At 39.3% G+C, this 21923-nt stretch overlaps 1 protein-coding gene across 1 annotated transcript; it reads right to left on the reverse strand.

Moving 5' to 3' along the window:
* Nucleotides 1–612: 612 nt before the first annotated feature.
* On the reverse strand, nt 613–2003 carry rprml (reprimo-like). Its single transcript, XM_036590581.1, has one exon. The coding sequence runs from the start codon at nt 1795–1797 to the stop codon at nt 1474–1476; it is 324 nt and encodes a 107-aa protein (XP_036446474.1). The 5' UTR covers nt 1798–2003; the 3' UTR covers nt 613–1473.
* Nucleotides 2004–21923: the final 19920 nt, after the last annotated feature.

Consider the following 21923-nt stretch of genomic DNA (forward strand, 5'->3'; position numbering starts at 1 on the left):
TATATAAACACGTATAAACCTTGTTGACCAATTGATCCAAGATTCGATAGGTGGGCTTCTTACCCCGGGTAGGGGGGCATCTTTTCAAGACTTTATTTAATTTTTTTAAAATTGGCCACCATTTCAGTTTATTTCCCCTGAGGCTGTTTAGACGTCATCATCCACAGATAGTGTTTAGCTTTACAGCACATTGTGTTGTTTTTCCCCACTTTTATATGAGCTTATTGAGAAAATTCAGGAACTGCACTTTCAGGAAAAAGGGTACTGAACTGTTACTGAGGTGGTACCCCTCTTATCACTGGGGTGGTACCCTCAAGTACCATATTCCATTGCAGTTCTATATTTTGAAGTCGTATGGACTCCTTGTCTTGTACCCAGCCTTTTTATTTGATTGTATGTGTGTGTGTGTGTGTGTGTGTGTGTGTGTGTGTGTGTGTGTGTGTGCTTTAATAAGGCTTTGAAAAGGTACAAATACACTGCTTTACCCTGGGAAAAAAACTTATTTAAGATACACAACCTGGACCTTAAATTCACTGGTCCACCTTTACATTGACATTGACCCTTGATGCCTTCACATTCAAACACAATCTCCAAACCAGAAAAAGCAGAGCAGAAACTGAAATAGCATCTTTATTGACACAACATGCTGCACTACTTCAAGTATCATCATGGTGTACAAAAAAAAAAATAAGACTTCATGCGGCACTGAGGTTTCATCATAGAGAGAGCAGGACAGAGAAGCACCTGGTACATCAGGAACATGCTGACGGATGAACTGACCAGCTCCCATCAAAACACACACCACAGCGGCGAAGGACGAAGAAGGAAACGTGCAGGTGTCCCCGCCGGACGAGCGTGCGTGTAGAGAAAAATACGGCTTTAGAAAAGGAAAAGAAGACAACTAAAAAAACACCCACGGTGCCAGATGCATAGGCTACATTTACTCCATCATTAAAGTCCATGCATTTTGGAAGTTCAATACAAACAAAGTTTTGACCACATTGTCTTCTTGCGTTTGAGGTAAAAACATGTAAACATAGTTTCACTGTAAAAGTCAAAAGTCAAATAACCCGAATCCAACAAACCGGTTCATATAATAAGAAGTGAACATCAGTATATACACTCAAAAATAGAGCTTCGTTCAATTGTGCCACACATTTCTATTCAGGACAGTCAGCACAACTGCGGTCAACATCAACAAGTCAAACAGCCCCTCGGTGGATTTTTTGAGTGTATATATGTGCACGTGTGACGCACATATACCATATAAAAAGTTTGAAGTACAAAGAGCTACGCGAACATTCATAAACATCAATACATTCTCATATCTGGCGCGTGCAAAATCCATTTTCTCCATCAGTCCCTCACTTCCAACTTCCAGTTTTCCTCCACAAATCCCAGCCTCTGTTGGACGGACGGGGTTTTGGAGTGTCCTCGTGAACCCCACCGGAGCTCGGCATGCGCGCGCCGGAACTAACTCAAGCCGATCATGACCGCCTCCACGTCTTTGGAGGGTCTCCGCTCCCGCACGAGGAAGTTTATCATGCTCTCGGACTTGATCATGAGGTTGCAGCCGAGGAAGAAGACGCCGAAGATGACGGTGAGCGAGAGCACGCACAGCACCGCGATCTGCACCACGCGCGTCACGAACAGCCTGCGCTCCTCCTGCTCGAGCGCCAGCGACCCGCCGCCGCCACCGCCGCCGCCGTCGCTCGCGCTCACCTCCGTCCCGTTCCCCGTGCAGCAGTCCACCAGGTCCAGCAGCGCGCCGGTGCGGTTGAAGAGCGTGCCGTTCATCGTGGGCAGCCCTCAGTCCATGCGCTCGCGAGGAGGCTCGGTCGCTTTCCGCAAGCAGAAGTTAATGAAGTTAAAAAGATGTTCGTAAAGACACGCGCGAGTCGCTCTGCAGCTGAGGTTTTCGTAGCAGAATGAAGCAGAATGAAGCGCTCAAAGCGGGAAAAAGTCACTCAGTCCACAGAGAGACAGAGAGGCGCGCGCACTGGACGTCTCATAGGCTCACTGTAAGTGCGCGTGAAGGTGTGTGTGTGTGTGTGTGGGGTGGGGGGTAGAGAGAGAAAGAGAGAGAGAGCGCGAGCTCAGTCAGCTGAGCCCTCAACTCTGATTCCAACTCTTCACAACTTGTTTCATTGTAAAATGCTCTCTTAAAATAGATGGTTCTTCAAGGGGTCTTTTGTAAAAGGAACGGTTCTATTTTGAAGAATGAGTTCTGTATAGAACTGTTTCGTGCTTAAATGGTTCTAAGCATGGTGAATTGGTTCTTCAGATTGATGGAGAATGTGTTTGTATGGTTCTATATAGCACCAAAAAGGGTTCTGCTGTTGTTACCGTGTCAAGCTTATACACTCTTAAAAAAGATGGTTCTTTAAGGGTTCTAAAGAAAGACAATGGCTCTATATAGAACCATGAACATGCTTAAATGATTCTTTGTATGGTGAATTGGTTCTTCAGATTGATGGAGAATGTGTTTGTATGGTTCTATATAGCACCAAAAAGGGTTCTGCCATTGTTACAATGTCAAGCTTATACACTCTTAAAAAAGATGGTTCTTTAAGGGTTCTAAAGAAAGGCAATGGCTCTATAAAGAACCATGAACATGCTTTGATGGTTCTTTGCATGGTTAAATTGTTGTTCAGATTGATGGAGAATGTGTTGTATATGGTTCTAAACAGCACCAAAAAGGGTTCTGCTATTGCTACAATGTCAAGCTTGTACAGCCTTAAAAATAATTCTGCAAGGGTTCTTTAGAGAGAAAATGGTTCTGTATAGAACCATGAACATGTTTAAATGGTTCTATATGTATCTATATTTGTTACAAGCTTGACATTTTAACAATAGCAGAACCCTTTGTGGTGCTATATAGAACCATTTTCCAAAAGGTTCTACGTCAAACCATATACAATACATTCTGCATCAATCTGAAGAACCATTTCATGATGCAAAGAACCATTTAAGCATGCCAGTGGTTCTATATAGAGCTTGTGGTTCTAAGTAGAACCATTCCCTTTGCTAAACAATCCTTAAAGAACCATCTGTTTTAAGAGAGTAGCTGCACAATTAACATTCAGTTGGCTACTAGTTTCATCCACCATAAAAAACATAGAAAAATGTAACTTTAACCTTGCTGTGTTCAGCAAATTCCAGTGCAGATTAATTTACAGCTCCTTCACTATTTGTCTACTAATTTGCCTCAAGATGTGTTTCAAAACAGAACAGAAGCACATATCAACTATAAATCCAACAGAAGATAAATGTAGCCTATTTATTTAGCCGATTTATAGTTGATATGTATATGTTCAAATGCATCACTTTATTGCAATAAATATCTGATCAGTATCAGACGATACTGAAGGTTTCACTATCGGTATCAGTATCTGAAAAGAAAAATCGTGCCATCTCTACTCAGGGGCTGTGTGTGAAATAGCCAACAGTCTTAGCAAAAATGTTCTACATAGTAACAAAAAAGATTTTAAAGTAACCTTATTCAACAAGTTTTCCCTCACAGAGAAGAACCATTAACCATGCAAGGAACCATTTAAACACACATACACATTATCTAAACTGCTTATCGTTCTGGGTTGCAGGGGGTGCTGGAGCCTATCTCAGTGGTCAATGGGTGGAAGGCACCATTTAAACATTCAAAGCAATTTCAGAGTGGATAATCAGGAGAGTCAGGAAATTCCCAGTGGTCCCAGTGTTTCGGGCTGGTTACTTTGAGCTAATGTATAAACGCATGTATATAAGCATAAGAACACTCAGACAAACTATAAATGTTAAACCTAAATGTATTTAGGGGTTAAACCAGCGACCCCCACTCAAGTGGTACAGCTCTGGTTTTCTGATTGTGAGTCTCGTACAGTGGACAGAAGTTAGATGAAGCTGAAAGTAGCTTCTTAGTTTCATTTACTGTTCCACCTTAATTAGTGTAGCAGTTACATTCTAATGCCTGTATGGGGACTAGTGTATTAGTGATACGCTATTTAAGGTGGAACTGAATTAACATGCCTAATTCAGCACGATTGTATGAATTTACTATTGTGTGATACAACAAGCAGGCCTCTACAGAGATTATTGCTTATTTTATTTTTGTTACCAATGTAGTAATTTTCATGCATGAAACAGGTGAAGCAGCAGGAAGAACTGCAAAAAAACAAGTTGGCATTGGAAATGAAAACACTTTATTTATCACAAGCTAGCCCTTATATAAATAAGAGCAAGAAATTAAGAAGATGAAAGTAAATACAGTACGAGTTTGGCATGGGCTGGTCTACATTGTGTAACTCCTGGTCTGAAAACATTCCAGCCCTGTTTTAAAGAGTTCTTTGTCACTCAAAATCACTGTGCTGGGTTGGTGACAACCACTAGGTCATAGCGCTGTCTATGACATGGCACACAACTTTTGCCTTTTGTCACCTTTTGCCTTCCCATCACAACAGCCTCTAAAAACTTCTCAGTGGTCTCCAAACCTCCTGCTGATCTACCTTATTGCAGGTTTCACCTCTGACCCAAATCTTATACACCTTAGCCTGTTAATTAAGGAGCCCTGTGGATACTAATTACTTGATTGCCTAATGATCTACTGTGGTAGACTGGGGTCAGAGTTCAACTCTACAGCTTTGCACATTTCCACGACTGGTGATGGTGACGTGTTGTGGCCTTTAGCGTTGTCGAATTCAAAATGTATCAAAGTTCCTCTTAAGCTTACAGCTTTTCAATCATTCACACAGTGTACGCTGCCATGAAATTAAACCAACCCTGAAAATACATATAATCCCACCTAGCTTTGAAAAGCTAAAGGCATGCACCAGTGCGCACATGTGGTGGTGGGAAAATGTCACAGAGACAGTTCTAAATTAAAAATGAGAAAAAGGTAATTCTGGCAAACATGTTGGAACTTTTTTTTCTGCAAAAATGTTGCAGAAAAGGTTATTCTAGTGATCTGCTCCTTTGTAAATTAGTGAATGCAGGATACCTTGATGGACTGGTGACCTGTCCAGGGTGTGGCCTGTCTTCTGGCCAATGACTGCTAGGATAGGCTTCAGCACCCCCATGACCCAGAAGAATAAATGGCTTAGATAAGAGCTCATGTGGTCCCAAAATGAGTCTCACTGAGCAGCAGACTGTGGATTCTTATCATTTAAAAATAACAGGCTTTAACTGTATTTTTACAGCAGATTTATTGAAAAAGGTGAACTTCCTGTATATTACAGATATATTCTCTTATTAAGAAAAAGACGGAAAAAAATCTGTATTCATTTATGGTCAATGTCTGTAAAAAAACCCTTTTTCACAGTATGGTGAAGTAGTTTTGCTCTTGCATCTGGAGTTTAATATTAAGCTACTAGCTTGCTCTCTCTGATTTAAGTGCAAGCTCATGCAGTCATGAAATGCGTCTCATTGTGCAACAGACTAATAACAGTTTGCATACTGAGCTCACATAATTATTTTTACACATATGCTTCCCCTGAAGAGTGTTTTTTGTGATATTTAGCCATTGATTCGATCCTCCAAAGCAGGCAATATAGCAACCACTGTGAACCGTTACAATCTTAAATGTCAAACTCTTTAATTATTTAAAAAAATGACCCATCAAGCATATTAATGTTAAACTGGTAGCTTGGCTACAAATATTAAAAATCAGATCTTAAAGATGTCACTTGATGATTATTAACCAACGTCACAAACACACACACACAAACATTTTCTAAACCACTTAACCTTCTGGGTCGTGGGGGGTGCTGAAGCCTATCCCAGCAGTCATTGGGCAGAAGGCAGAAAACACCCTGGACAGGTTGCCAGTCCATCACAGGACATAACCAACATCAGATTACAAAATAAAATCCTAAATAATATTTTAAATTAAGAAAAAAAAAATCAATGTTTCAGTGAAGGTTGCTTGTTTATGTTACATAATGCAAAAGGGAGCGGTCTACCAAAGCAGCTTTGTCATGTCATCAGAAGGGAGTCAACATGCAAAATCTGGTTGTTCTGTTCTGGTGGTACCATTTAACAATAAGTATACCCTTATAAAGAGTTTATAAAAGGTTTACAATAAGTTTATTAACAATTACTAATTAATTCATAAACAATTAATAAATACTCAATAAGCAAAACACATAAATATAAAGGGCAACAGTGAGCTGTTCTATCTGATGAATATGAATGTGTGATTAAGCTGACAGGTTTAATACTGATTAACAGAAAATGCAAAGCAAGATCAGTAACCAGCAACATCTGAGGTTTTACAGTACAAATGAATGTGGGCTCACTGTCTGGCAAGGCAAAGCTCTGTATTTATGTATTATCACTGCTTATTAATTATTTTTAAGGTGTTTATGACCTAATCAATAAGCGATAACAAACTCATTTTAGACTGTTCATAAGCCTTTTAAAAGGGTAGCAAGTGGTAAGAGTGGTACCGCTGTTGATGTAAATGGTAGTAAGCTGGTAGTAAACATTAGTTTGTAAATAAACTAATAATAAAATCTTAAAAACTCTTCAACTTACCCAAAGCAGGTGCATTTCACACCCTGCATTCAATTTACACCCTTTTAAACAGATACACAACTAAAGAAATAATGTATATTTTACTATTCAGGCCTAGGCTGCAGATCCAAATGGGTGTGCAAAGGATTATGGGTGACAGAGGACTTCATAAGATACTCTGGTAATGTCCTTAAATGTAGGCTGCATTTCTCGGCTATTGGATCCTTGTGATTGGAACAGTGTTTGTTGGGGGGGCAGACTAAAAGTGTAGCTTACCTAGACTGCAGCTTAGCTTTCGGATCACTTTGGTTTGTGTGAGGCAGGGCTGTGGTACGGAGCTGCTGACCAAAAATCCGGTTGATTCGAGGGATTGCTTGATGTCAGTGTCTTCCAGTACGGTCCTGCCATAGGAAACAGAAAAGCAAAAACATCTCTCAATCGCAATGATCAATATTGTTCTTTATTTCACAGCTAATGGTAAATTCATGCATAGGCCTACAGCTAAAATCAGAATCAGATTAAAAAGTAGGCTTACAGCTCATTTCATGCTAACTTTCAGGATGCAAAGTTAACGTTGATGTAATCTTTTTGCCAGATGTCATTTCCTCACAGACTAAGCCCTGGGGCTGAAGTTGACAACAACAATTTGTCCATTAGTGCTGAAAAGGTGTTATTTAAAAACAGAAACATATGCAGTTTCATTGGGCTGACTATAGACAAGACAATCACATATTTAATTCCTTTTGTGCATAATTTGAATTTTAAACCAAAATGATCCCACAAAGAGAAGATTAAAGCCTAACCATTCCTATGCTGATAGATGCTGGATGTAGGCTGCGAAGGCTGGCTTTACACAGTGACACGGTGAGTTGCCTACATAATTACAACATAATTTCTGTGCAACCTGACAGTTACATAAAGCAACTTGAGTTGCTTGCATGCAACACCATTATCACTGTAAAGTCATCTGCAAGGTGTAAATTACATATTTGCTGCATTTTTAGAATCTTTGGATATTCTTTCCAGCATTGATTGGCTGATTTGACATTCTTTTCTTTTTCTATATATGTATATCTGTCATTTCTCTAATTATCTAGAGTTCTTTATTAATCTTTGAGTTTTTTTTCTGTTGTGTGTGTGCTAAGCCTTTGAAAATGAATGTTTCCATAGCCATTATAATCCACACTGCTAAAAAGAAGAAGAATATACAGAACTAGGTCCAAATAGAACCATTTTCATTAGTAAAGAACCCTTGAAGAACCATCTTTTTTAAGAGTGTGTTTGATGTCTCACTCATCCTGTTCTAGGAGCACAAGTTCATCGAGGATAAGATCTCAGTCATTCCTTCTTCCCAAAGTAATATGAGCTCTGTGTAAAATTATGCAGCATCAAGAAACCTTGTTCTGTTTCCTTTTCTTGTCCACTGATCTGGTGAAATCCATCTGAAAGCATGTTGTCTGATGAGATCAAATCATGCATTACTGGCTGTTAGTTGGCTGTTTCATGAAACAGGTCTCTAAAGAGTTGCAGGATGCAATTTAGTTTCATGTAGGTTTCAAGCAACTGAAGTTGCATGAAAGTTTCACTGTGTAAACCAGCCTTAAGCCAGCCTAAGAGGTTCCACAGCAGTTCTATATAGAATTCAGCACTTGAGGTTTTTTTTTTTTTGACCTTATACTTTTTTCCCCAATTCTACTTTAACAAATCAGTGTGTTTATTGTGACTTCAGGTTGCTCTAAAGGTCAGTGCTGCTATCAGCAATGCATCCACAAATGAATTCTCTTTGTAAGGGTAGAAAAGAACTAAACATTTGCAGCCATGTAACAAATAAGCCTACGGATGTTTCTCGTGATTTTCCCTCTTGAAACGCTGACCAATGAGTCATCTATTTATTGGCTCGAGCTAAAGCCCCAAAAGCCCTGAACACTTTCTCCTGCTCCTCCCAAGCCAGCAAAATTAACAGGCTTCAGGTTAACTGCCTACATTTGGCTACTGCTTGACTGACCACGGCTGTGTCTGTTTCCAATTACTTATATATCCAGCCAATTAAAAGAAATTAGTCATTTCTAAACTGTTCCCACTCCTGTGCTCTTAAAACTTTATTTGGAGCTCCAAGCTGCCGAAGCCCAATAGCCTACATTTCATTCCAATGTCACACCAATAGCCCTCCTTTCACACATTCCCCGCAATGCGTAGTTTATAGTCATGCATAATAAAAGTCCTACAGTTTTAAGGCTGCATTTTATTTACTACAAATTCAGTGGGAAGAACAGACGTTTGAAAAGCCTACCAGGCTATTAATGATCAGCACAGCACTTATCAAACGCGAAGTCAACACTAATTGCTATAAAATCAGAACGTTAGGGCCGCAGGTCAGCTTTCTTTAAAAGGGGGTTTAGTAGCCATCTCCTCTTTTTAGCAGTGTAGCATTTAATCCCTTATCATTCCAGGCTTATTACAGGCTAAGGCTTATTATTCATTAACTACAGGGACTTCAATGCAAACTGAAGGAGCTTTTCTTAGTTTATTGAAGTGTGTACTAAAATTTTGGACCAGCTGGCAGGCCCATGGCTTGGTGATGATTCCTGATTCAAATCAATTATAAAACCTCTCATGAATAAATCTGCAAACCTGGAATTCAGTATTGATATACTGAATTCCATCATAAAGGCCAATGCACACTGGACACATCACATCACATAGCATAGCGATTTGGCATAGCATAGCAAACTGGCATATTTACAGCTGCGCTGTACTCTTTCCAATTCTTAATGGTTGATTTATCTGTGCTCCAAGGAATATTCAGTGATTTGGGGATGTTCTTGTAACCATTCCCTGACTCATGCTTTTAAATCACCTTGTCACAGAGTTGCTTGGAGAGCTGTTTTCATGGTGTAGATCATGCCACCATAATGTCATATCAGTCATATTAGGAGGGTCGTATTAAATGGGGGTGAACGCTTGCGCAAACTCCAAATAAAGTCCAATTTAAATCCATTCTATGATAATACAATATGAAAACTTCCAAGAGGTGAATACTTTTTATATGTGATGTATACAAACAATCAATCAGCTCTGTTTAATTGGTCAACTTAAAGGTCAGCCCAAAGCATCATTCGGCAATAATCCCGAATCCATGTAGCAGCACAGTTATGCTACGAAGGGGGTAGCTTTATTAATTTAATGTACTTGTGACAGGCAGGAGTTTATCACCTGTATGCACCTGCTCTCCTGGGCCTAGTCAATTACTTTTCCATTACTGAAGACAATTAAACGGACTAACAATGATTAACACAGGTGTAAACATGAAAGGCCTTTAACAGTTTCAGGGGATTAGCAATGGCTGCGGAGCTGGAGTGAGCTATAGAGAACAGAGGGCTGTGAATGGGAACGCAGCGTACTTTTTTCCAACTCCTACAGGCTTTAGGTTCACTTTCAGATTTTCTTGGTTGAGTTTTTTTCAGTGCTTCCTCCGTGATGAAAAAAAAAAAGAATCCTTTGGAAGACGCCTGATGTCAGTAGTGAAATTATCGTCCCCTGATACAGAGAATGTATGCATTTAGCAATCTATACTACAAATATAGCACACAGATAGCCTACATATAGACATGTAGCGAAGGGTCTGCAACTTGTTCCTTAGCAACGAGCGACCTGTTTGCATGGCGACAGATGGTTAGTTAAGTTATTTTGGTTGGAAAAATAGGAGGGAGGGTATGAGAGAGGGGCTGGAGCGAGCGAGAGAGAGAGAGAGAGAGAGAGAGAGAGATGGATGGACTGAGAGATGTTCCCACTTAGCTGGGGGAATTGGCAGCCTAGCAACACAATGTAAGTGAAGATGTCCCTTAGCAACCGGATGGGCATTGCCCTGCTCCTTCTCATGCACTCAATCGCACTGACACGCAACGACACATTCACAAACTACTGACACACTAAACGCAACTTCTGCACTAACTGCATAGTTGCAACGTCCCCTGCTGACCTCCTGTACATACACTCCTGCGCTCACTCATGTGTACCAGAAATATAACAGCTTTTCATATGATTGCAATTAAGCACATCATTTAATCTGTGTTTGCACCACCATGGAATCAGAACTGATTTAATTAAATGGACCCACAATCATGTTTATGCTCAATGTGGAGCAGCACAGAAATGTGAATCAAAATCAAGTTGCATGAAAATAAAATTATTAAAGTGCTTCTTGGCTTCAATGTACAGAACTGTGCAAAGGTTATAGCCTCAACAATTAAGGTTAAGCTTTAACAATATAACAACATAATAATATAGTTAGTGTGTCCAGCCTTTGCCTTATCACAGCTTCCTTTCTTTTCAGAAGACTTGCTTTCAGTTTTTCTAAGAAAATCTGTTCTAAGAACTCGAAAAGTCAGTCTTAGAAGTTGGTTGCACTTTTGGCTTCTCACAATCCAAATTAATGACTCCTCAGTCCAACAGTGCCTTACTCCACATCTCAGATGTCCAGATTTTCTTCTTTTTTGTCTGTTTCCTTTTCTCCACAAAGGTTTCTTGAAATCAACACATCCTTTCAGACTCAAAGCACTGAGCTGTCTTCTCAGAGTGGAAGGATGGACAGAAACACCTGTGGATTTTTTCAGATCTGAAGCAAAATTGGGGCTTGATTTTCTCCCATTTCTCAAAAAATGAAAGCTTTATCTGATAGTGGCAGTTTTGGTGGTCAAACTGGTCTTCTGTAACTAATCACAGTTGTAAAGGCCCCGTTTTCTACTTAACTCTTAATAATTTGTTTTAGTTTTAGAAATTCGTTTTTTCCCCTTTGTCCCTTTGACTTTGCTCTTCCTCATGCGAGTGAATTATCTTACATCTAATCTGTTCAGAAATATTTTCTTTTAGCAATTTCAGATGCTCACGAGAAAGATATTTGGAAGGCAGCTGAGATGAGTTTGGGTAGTTGTTGGTCTGAAAGTTAGTGCCTTTTAAAGGGAATGTATCAGTAAGAGAGCTTTGGAAGAGCTTTTGTTGGGAGGACTGAGCTGTAACTTGTTGGTTTTAAGATTAGAAGGATGGAAGAGTTAAAGTGGCAGTAGGTTCATAAAAGTAAAGAGTGGACAAATTAATTACTGACAGATTTAATATTATTTCTAGTGTTGGAGACTGTAATTTTCTGGTTAATATGTGTTTCCTGCTTTTCTAACACTGAAAAATGAATTTGTACTTAATGGCCATTTTGACTGTACATTAAATAAATAAAGGGTGCACAGTCTTTTGCACAGTAGTGAATGATTTGAGGAACAAAACTTTAATTGGTGAAGAACAAGGTTCTTTAAAGACCCATCCATTGAAAGGTTCTTTAGAGAACCAAAAGTGGTATTCTATGGCATTACTTTAAAATACCCCTTTTGACACCTATTTCTTAGCGTTTCTCTGCACTTTGTAGAGAGAGCAGTATTTTGTGATGAATTTTGGATACTGAGTTCATTTTACTGCGTAAACAGTTGTTGAAAGAATGACAAATCATTCTCTTTCAAAACATAATCAATTACTATTCATCACTATTTATTTTCAATTCATTTCTCTAAACAACATAATAAACAACTATTATTACCTGAAGCACAAGCATGCTGTGATGCTGAAGTTGTTTTCTTGTCGAGTCTCAGGGGTTTATAGATTTTTCACTTCGCTAGCAGGATGATCTAGTTAAAAAGAGATGTTTTCATGTAATTAGAATTGGAGAAGACTCCACAAGAGCTAAGCTTGTGCTTAAAATGCCCTATGTCCTTTAGTTTTTAATGTTGTTTTGGGTAATTGAACCCTTTCTCCAAAGACCTAAGAGACCTATTATAGGAAAAAGCCTTTAAGAGCTCTACTATGTAAGGGGATTCTGCTTTATTCAGCGCTCTAATAAAGTTAACTCATCAGAAAGATGGTGCAGAGATGCAGAAACATTAGTAGTACGAGACCTTTTACTACCTTTAGTCCAACATTTAACTGCTTTAACATGAATCACTTTAATTAACATTATCAAGAGATTCAAGTCAATGGTTTTAATTATTGCAATTGCACATTTCTGAGAATTTCCCCAGTTCAGATGCATCAAAAACACATTTATACACCTTCATCTAGAGGAGAAGGAGGAGTAGAGCAGGATACACTGTTCTCTCTGTTCTCTTCTTTATAAGTAATTAGTGCCTGAAGAAAACACTATTCCTGAAAAGAACCACTTTAGAAGCAAATTGTATGCATGCTTAGATGTTACATGCCTGCAGCCTTGGTGAAGAATTGAATTTTACTCCATGCCTCTCTCTCTCTCACTCTCTCTTTCTCCATTCAGTTCTTAGTTTAATGAGCTTTATCGACCATATTTAGATGCTGCATTTCCAGAGCATTTTCAAATGACAGTAATTGATTTATTAACCCTTGACAGTCTATTTATTGTTATTATTTTGTTTTCTATTATTAGTCATTTGAATTGGATAACTACATAATTATTTATATGTAATTACATAACTGTATGTCTATAATTACATACATATACATATGTAATTACATGATCACATAATTTCCCAGTTAATAAAAGGTCATAAATTATGTTTACATTCTGTATCAACAGGTATGAGTCTGCACACTTTATTTTGAGTGGTGTTTTAGATTAAATAAACACTCAACAGACTCTCAGTCATATTTCAACAACATGTCAATAACGTCGCAGCAGTGAATTCATTTAGTAGGTTATCAAGAGACCTTTAATTAACTATGTAAATAAAATTTGTTCATAATCTGCTGAATTCATCTGTTTTTCACTTTGTTTGGAGTGTCCAAGTTCATATCTGTAGATGTTTAACCTGAGAGGTCACTGAACATGTAACATGTCTAATACAGACCATCTCAATACCCCCAACAAGCTGTTACAGACGTGCTATTCACACCATTCTGTAAGTGGATTTTAACTGGATTAGGTCTTGGTTAAGATTAGATTTAGTATTAGGGTCAGGGTGAGGGTTAGGATTAGGTTTTGGGTTGAGTTAAGGTTAGGGTCAGGGTTTTTGGGAGGGAAGTAGGTTAATGGAAGTAATATAGTAAGTTTACTTCATGTAATACATCAATAGTTCATCTACTTCATGTAAGCAATGTATAAACAGAACTACTTCAAGACATTGACCTTAATGTATTCAGATGATGCACAACTGCTACTTCACTGATATGTTGTTTATGTGTTACTGATACTCTGTTAAGAGTTTATTAATCATTTACAAAGGATCACTCAAAATAAAGTGCTACTATCTACACTTTTGACTTCATTAATAAAAAGCCTGCTTGTGAGAATCAAATAAAAATAAATGTAACAACAAGAATTACTGTTACTGTTATTTTTGTTATAACAACCAGAAAGTGATTGAAATGGTAACAGTAGCTTATGCATGTATACTTGTACAGTATTTAGAGGTGGCGGGCTTTATGCTCTCTCCTATCAGTGCAGTACAGATATACCTGTTGCATGCATTTGTTTGTATATAGACATGAATGCATGCATAGTGGGTTTGAATGGCTCACTCAGTGAACCTTGTATTGTCACAATCAGATTGACCTACCAAAGTACTCCTGTTTTCTTCTGCTAGCCTGTTATTATTAGTCTATAAATAGGATTGTGCAGTATGTGGGTATCAGGTTTGTTGCTACATGAGGTGGGGGTGTAGTCTTAGAATGCAGCCCTGCTGTGGTTTCTACTGTTTTTTTATGAACCATGTATTTTATATTGACCTGTGTCAATGGTCAAAAACATTAAATTACATTTCCACATGATTTACATTCTATATCAGCAGGTATGAGCCAGTAGTTCTGATTTGTTGCTCTTTAATAAAAAAGGCTGCATCCACAACAACAACCTTTCATTACATTTTGTTAAAATACATATAAATAAATAAGTTATTAGTTCAACAACAGGAAAGTGACTGAAATGGTAACAGTGTAGTTGTGTACGGTATGTAGAGGTGGTTGAAGGTGTTTATGCTATTTCCTACAAGTGCAGTACAGATATTCTTGTTCCATGCATTCATTTGCATACATGCATGCTAGTGGGTTTGGGTGGGTCACCCAGTGAACCTTGTATTGTGGAAAGTAGAGCTGTACCACAGTACTACTGTTTTTCGTCTGTTATCCTATTATTATTAGTCTATAAATAGGAAGTGCAATCTGTCAGTACTGGGCGTGTGGCTACATGGGGGTGTAATATTAAATTGTATTAAGCATTTTTCACACTTAGTCAAAGAATGCAGCACTTCTGTGGTGTCTACTAATTTGGGAGTCATTTTTTTTATATTAGCCTGTTTCTATAGGCAGGCTCTCAGATCTCTCTCTCTCTTTCTCTCTCCACATTACTGTACTGAAATAACCCCATGAGCTCTGGCAGAACTGCATTAGTAATAGAGCAGAAGTCAAAAGAACAGAGGGGGGTCACAGCATGATTGTGTGTGTGTGTGTATCTGTGTGTGTTTTTGACAGAGAATGTCATTTCAGTGAAAGCTGGCTAAGACCACCGTGTTTTCATTTCTGTTTATTCAAAGTAACTCTAAGAAGTCTTATCACCGGCTTTAATGAAGTAAGACCAGCATATATTCAGTATTCATTTAGTCTGAACCAGACTCAGCCCACTGACTGAATACAGAGAGAGAGAGAGAGAGAGAGAGAGAGAGAGAGAGAGAGAGAGAGAGAGAGAGAGGGAGAGAGAGAGAGAGAAAGAGAGAGAGAGAGAGAGAGAGAGAGAGAGAGAGAGAGAGAGAGAGAGAGAGGCTGAACATACCTTGCCAGTTTGCTCATTAGTATTAAACAATGAGTCGTAGTGGTGCTGTTATTGCTGTTACTCTTGGTGTGGCTGTTGTTAAACCTGTAGCTTGAAAGAAAGAGAGAGAGATTGATGGAGAGACACAGAGCAGAGACAGAGGGAAAGAGAGAAAGAGAGAAAAAAGAGATGAGAAAAAGGTGATGGAGAAAGAATAATGGAGAGAAAGAGACAGAAAGGCCTAGAAAGAAAGAGAGAAATGGAAAGAGAGAGAGAGAGAAGATGGACAAAGAAAAAAAGGGAGAGAAAAAGCAATGGAGAGAGAGACAGAGTGAGAAAAAGGGGGAGAGAGAAAATGATGGAGAGAAAGAGAGGAGGGAAAAAACATGGAAAAGATGTGGAGGGAGAGAGAAAATATGAGACAGAGAGACAGAGACTGAGCAGTGAAAAGGAGAAAAAGAGAGATGGGGAGAAAGAGAGAGAGATGGAGGGAGAGAGAAAGAAAGAGAAACCAAGAAAGAAAGAGGTGAGAAAGAAAGAAAGTAAGTAAGAAAGAAAGAAAGAGTGATGAGGAGAAAGAGAAAAAGGAAGAGAACAAGAGAGACAGAAATGGCAGGAGAGACAGAAAGACTTAGAAAGAAAGAGAGAAATGGAGAGAGACATAACGAGAGAGATATAAAAATGGGGAAAGAGAAAGTAAGAAAAGTGGGGAGAGAGAGAGGAACAGAGAAATGAAGAGAGAGAGAGGGAGAGAGAGAGAGAGATTATTAAAATAAGATAATTAAAATAAACTGTTTGTGGAGGTTCTGACTGAGACCTGCTGCAGACTCATTAGACAAACATGCGCATGCTCACTCACGCAGGCTCTCAGAACACAATACAAAACAATCACTGGGGAGAGATGAAGTTTCTGTGGGTTAAGATACAGATCTCAAACACAGTCTGTGTTTGTGGGTGTGTGTGTGTGTGTGTGTGTGTGTGTGTGTGTGTGTGTATGTGTGAGCGTGTGTGTGTGTGTGTGTGTGTTCTCCATCTGTTTTCATTCCAGAGTGAAATTCTGTCTCTGGTCAAAGATCAGCATCTCCCTCAGCCCTCATTCTAAACGGCCGTTATGAGCTGTTAGCCCCAACTGACCTTAAATCGGCTATATAGTCCCAAACACATCCTGAGGCTGTGCGTGTGTGTGCTGTTGTAGGGTTGGGTTGTCAGTGGGGAATAGAGAGGTAATCAATACAGCATAGTGGAGTGCACACACACACACACACACACACACACACACAGCGATCAGTTATACACAGCTTATAGGGCTAATAAAGACAACAGCAGACAATATAATGAAGAAAAGCAAACATTTCAGTTCCTTATTTAGGTTCTCAATTTAATCCTCCACAAGCAAGTTCTGCCTGTCTCCAACAGTCTGCTCAAAGTGAGTACTGCAGTTTTAGAATGTGATTATTACAGAGCATCCATGTCATCTGTGGAACACTATGGGAGATCTACAGAGCCGCATTGGTGACATCCCTTCTTAAGAGCAGTAATCTTCTTAAACCGCTTGATCCAGCTAGGGTCGTGGTAGCAATAGCACTGTAAAACCTAACTGCACATCTTAATGAAAGAATTAAGTTAACACAGCTTAAATGCTGCAGAAAGTTGGAGTAACTTAATCTGAAAAAAATTAAATTAACTTAAAAATGATTTGCTGAGACTGTAACACAGCCATTTTGAGTTAGATTTTTTTTTTTAGCATTTTTTGAGTTAAGATAACAGTTTAAATATATTCACCATTTTTATTTAAATTGTCATTACACACAAATACATACAGGCCAATAAAGGGTTGTTTTTTAAGGTTGTTTTAAATTTAGTGTAGCTGGATTATTTTCTCCTCTTTTAACTATATCTGCACACTTATAATGAATGATAGGCTGTTTACTCCATGTATCACTCCTAATCAAATGATTAAAACTAATCTAATTAACCATTGCTCCACCTGTTTTCCCCGCTTTGTCCTATAATACTTTATACTAACAATGTTTGCTATCCGGTGTCAACCCGAGGAGGATGGGTTCCCCTTCTGAGTCTTGGTTCCTCTCAAGGTTTGCTCTTAGGGAGTTTTTCCTTGCCACTGTCGCCACTGGCGACGCTCATGAGGGCTTGGACCCGGATTTTTTTCTGTAATGCTGATTTTTCTGTAAAGCTGCTTTGTGACAACACCTGTTGTAAAAAGCACTATATAAATAAACTTTGCTTACTTGCTCCCCACCATCTCCCACTGACTATAAGGCACTGCACCCCAACGCTGAACAACATAGTCCCCCTGCGTTGCCTTTTTGGGCTGAGCCTGGCCAGGTTACATGGTCTGCTCAGCCACCAGATGCTTACAGAGGAACACTACATCTAGGTCTGGCTCCAGGGGTAGGTCCCGGTATCTCCTGGGCAGGGAATATGATACATTGTGTCAAGTGACCATAGGGGATTTTGGATTGTGTTAGTCTGGGTCTTCACTCTAGGCCTGTTGACTTTAGGAGACCCTATCAGGAGCATACTGCTCCAGATGACTTAGTTCTGAAAATCCTTAGACCACAAAAAATGTCTGCCATGCCAAGACTCCAATCCAGGAAGGCAATAATAATAATAATCTTCTCATATCAGTAGCAGCTCAAAGTGCATCACAGACAGGTGATAATGTTTGACAATAATAGACGATGACAGACCAAGTTAAAAAGAAATACCAAAGAGACAGTTTTTAATTGAATGCTAAGTGAACAGGATACGTTTTCAAAAGTTTCCTAAACGTGTGAGCTTGACTGTCTCATAGAAGGTGGAATTGAGTTCCACAGTTTAGAAGCAGAATAACTGAACGAGGCCTCTCCATGTTTTCTGTATTTTACAGAAGGTCTTTGAAGGAGGTCAGTATCTGCAGATCTAAGATCACCTGCTGGAACATAGACAGACATTCTATGAGGAGGTACTCAGTCATTCACAGCATTAAAAACTAACTTAAATAATTAGCTATTTTACTAAACAGTGGGGACGGGAGTGGCCACTAGTTTGCAAAGCAATGAAATGAGATAAGAGATAAAAATGAGACAGTTAATCTGTGGCCACAACTTAGTAAGATGTGAGAACAAGATAAATTAAGTTTATCAAATTTAGCAAAGCAAGAAAATGAGATAGAGAAGCTGGGACGACAAGTTAGTAAGGCATGGGAGATAATTTGGTTGTGGCCACAAATTAGCAAGGCATGGAAATGAGATAGTTAAGCTGTGACCATGACTTAGTAAGGCGTAAGAACCAGATAGTTGTGTCAATGACTTAGTAAGATGTGGGAATTAGTTAAGCTGTGTCCACAACTTAGTAAAGCATGGGAACAAGATAGTTAAGCCGTGGAAACAGCTTAGTAAGGTGTGAGAACGAGATTGTTGTGTAAAGCAAGAAAATGAGATAGGTAAGCTGGGACGACAGCTTAGTAAGGCATGGGAATGGCATAGTTAAGCTGTGACCATGACTTAGTAAGGCATAGGAACAAGATTATGTTGAGGCCACAACCTAGTGATCCATTGGAATGAGATAATTAAGTTGTTCTTATTAAGTCATGGCCACCGAATAACTCTTTCCTATTGTTTACTAAGTTGTAAATACAACTAAAACATCTTTTTTCCCCACGTCTTACTAAGTTGTGGCCTTGTCTTAACTATCTTGTTCCCACTCCTTACTAAGTCGTAACCACAACTCAAGTATCTTGCTTCCACACCTTACTAAGTCAAGGGAATCCAATTCCCACGCCTTAGTAAGTTGTGGCCATGCATTATTTTTATTAAGAAGGGATGTCACCAGCAGGGTTATATACAAACAAGATCAGAACATGGATCCCATGCCCATTTTCATTAGACAGTTTTTTGCATGTTTTAATAAACTGGTGATACTTTGTGACTTATCTTTTTATAATTTACCATAAGTGACAAATATAAAGTGTATTAAAATAGCCTTTTAAAGATATAGGCACAGGAAGCCAACTGAGGGTGCAGCCATGTTTTTTTACATTGTCGTAAAATCACAACATTCTGGATATGATGGCAGAAATAAGATTATACTGAGATTATATAGTGAGATGTTTTGGTTGACATATGTTATTTACTGGGGCAGCATTGTGAAGCTATATTTGAGTTTGTGAATCTCATGGCTTTGTATTAGGCTGAGTTAAACTTTGGTTAGCCTGCTGCATTAAACCACACAGCATTAAATATCAACAGGACAAATTAGCTTGCTTTAAACCAGAACAAAGTGGAATGTTCCCATGATTCTTTTTTTTCCATGAATGATACAGTGAAACACATTGCTGGAGTGCATGTTGTACATGCTTTGAAAATACACAGCACTGTTCAACAGGTCTAACTTTAATCAATTCTTACAGTCGTGTGTCACAAATGACACCATTTTGTCTGTGTTTTAGGGAAACAGACAGAATTAGGGGACAGGTTTGATAAATGGGTTGAAGTAAAGCTGATTGTTGAGTCAATATTCAAATATGAATGTTCCAATGCTGTGTTCAAATCCCATTGTCGGGACCGCTTGGGGCTAGGTCCACCCTAGTTCCCAGTGGCACCATATTTGCAAAGGGGTTGTGAAAAGTATATAATACAAGGGCCCAAATTCTAAATGCATTGGTCATCCAGTCATGTTTAACCTTCTTAAAATCCCAGGCTTATTACACCATAAGGCTTGTGAGTTCAGACCATGCCTTAAGAGTTGCAGTGTGAGAAGAGACTGTATGTAGGAGGGCAACGAGCTCTGAGAACTTGGGTTGGAGTTCGGGTGAGTTCTACTTTAAGCTAGAAGGCCGGACTCCCTGCCTTAATGAACAGAAGCAGGACTGGGCACGTTCACTTGTGCTGTCTTGAAGCTTTTTGTGGAGCATGTAACGTATTTACCCCACAGTGAGGTCTACAAGTCTCACTAGGAGGGGCTGCTTCTAATATGTCCATGCAGATGCAAGCTGTAGTAAATGGGCGGAGTCAGGGTGGAGCCAAAGCTGGAGTGAGCCAATCCCAGATGGGAGAGTCCTCTTCCCAGAGGAGTGACACTGTGACAGGGGGTCCTGGCCATTTAAGGGGATAAACAAATGACTGCACCAGCAACAGTTACAGAGTAGCAACTATTGAAACACAGAAAATACAGAATCTTTTTAATGGATAAACAGAGTACCTATTCTTCCAGATGTGGGAACTTTATTGTGTATATAATAAGATGTTTTTCAAGTTGTGGATGTTTTTTTTTTTGACTTGGCAGAATTACTTAAAACAAGTACTTCTGGAAATAGATTGAATAGCCTTACTGTTTTAGAAACAAAAGGAGAAATAGCCTTAATGGACTGCATTTGAGAGGCTTTCACTTGCCAACTTTTTTTGCGGTTCATCTCTGTAGTTTTTCAGTTCTTCTCATACCACACGAGTCAAAGTGAAGTTGATGTTTTTATTTATTCATCCAGTACCAGGAACAGAGCAGTAAAGGCGATCATACAGGGAGAAATATTCACTCACAATAAGTTGAGTTTGTAATAATGAGTAACAAGAGCAGCAGCTTCATTACTTCAGTCATCATACACACAGATCCTTTACTGCACCTTCAACCCTTTCACCCTCTCTCTCTCTCTCTCACTGTTGCAATCTCTTAGCACAATTCCAGCACATACTGATGGCAGTAACTAAGCAACAGGCCATGAACGAGAGAGAGAGAGAGAGAGAGAGAGAGAGAGAGGGGAAGGGGGTGAAAGAGGTGAAGGTGTATTAAAGGATCTGTGTGTACAAAGATGACGATGAAGTAATGAATTAATTGTCATTAATCCAATCATCACCTCATCCCCATCATTCTCTCTCTCACACACTCCTTCTCTCTCACTCTTTCTCGCTTACTCTTCCCTATCTCTCTACCTTTCCCCATCTCTCTCTCTCCCTCTCTCTTCCCTTTCTCTCTCTCTCTCTCTCTCTTTTCCTCTTCTCTTTTCTCACTCTTTTTCTCTCATTCGCTCTTTCTTTCTGTATTGCTCTCTCTTTCTTCCTCCTTCCTCTCTCTTTCTTTCTGTCTTGCTCTCTGTCTTCCTCCTTTCTTCCTCTCTCTCTCGTGCTCTCCCTCCCTCTCTTTCTCCCCATTCTGCCTTATTCTCTTCCTCTCTCTCTTTGTCGTGTTCGTTCCTTCCCCCTTTCTCTTCCTCTTCCTCTCTCTCTCTCTCTCTCTCTCTCTCTATCTGCATTTTTGTCTTTGCTTTGTGTTTTATTTTCAGTTCACACACACACACACACACACACATGCACGCATGCCATCATCTGAGCAGGGCATTCATACACACATGTACAGACAGCTCTCTGTACTCTACAGACACACTGTCTTTAGCCTGATCAGCTTGTGTATTTAGTACAATTTAGCTTCTCTCTCTCTCTCTCTCTCTCTCTCTCTCTCTCTCTCTCTCTCTCTGTCCCTCCTCCCCTCCTCCCCTTCTTTCTTTCTTTCTTTCTTTCTTTCTTTCTTTCTTTCTTTCTTTCTTTCTTTCACTCTCTCTCTTTCCCTTTTCCTCTCTTTATCTCTCTCTCTCTCCAATTCTGCCCCCCTCTCTCTCTCCCTGTCCCTCCTCCCCTTCTTTCTTTCTTTCTTTCACTCTCTCTCTTTCCCCTTC

Source organism: Colossoma macropomum, unplaced genomic scaffold (genome assembly GCF_904425465.1).
Source record: "Colossoma macropomum unplaced genomic scaffold, Colossoma_macropomum, whole genome shotgun sequence".
In the NCBI taxonomy this organism is placed as follows: domain Eukaryota; kingdom Metazoa; phylum Chordata; class Actinopteri; order Characiformes; family Serrasalmidae; genus Colossoma; species Colossoma macropomum.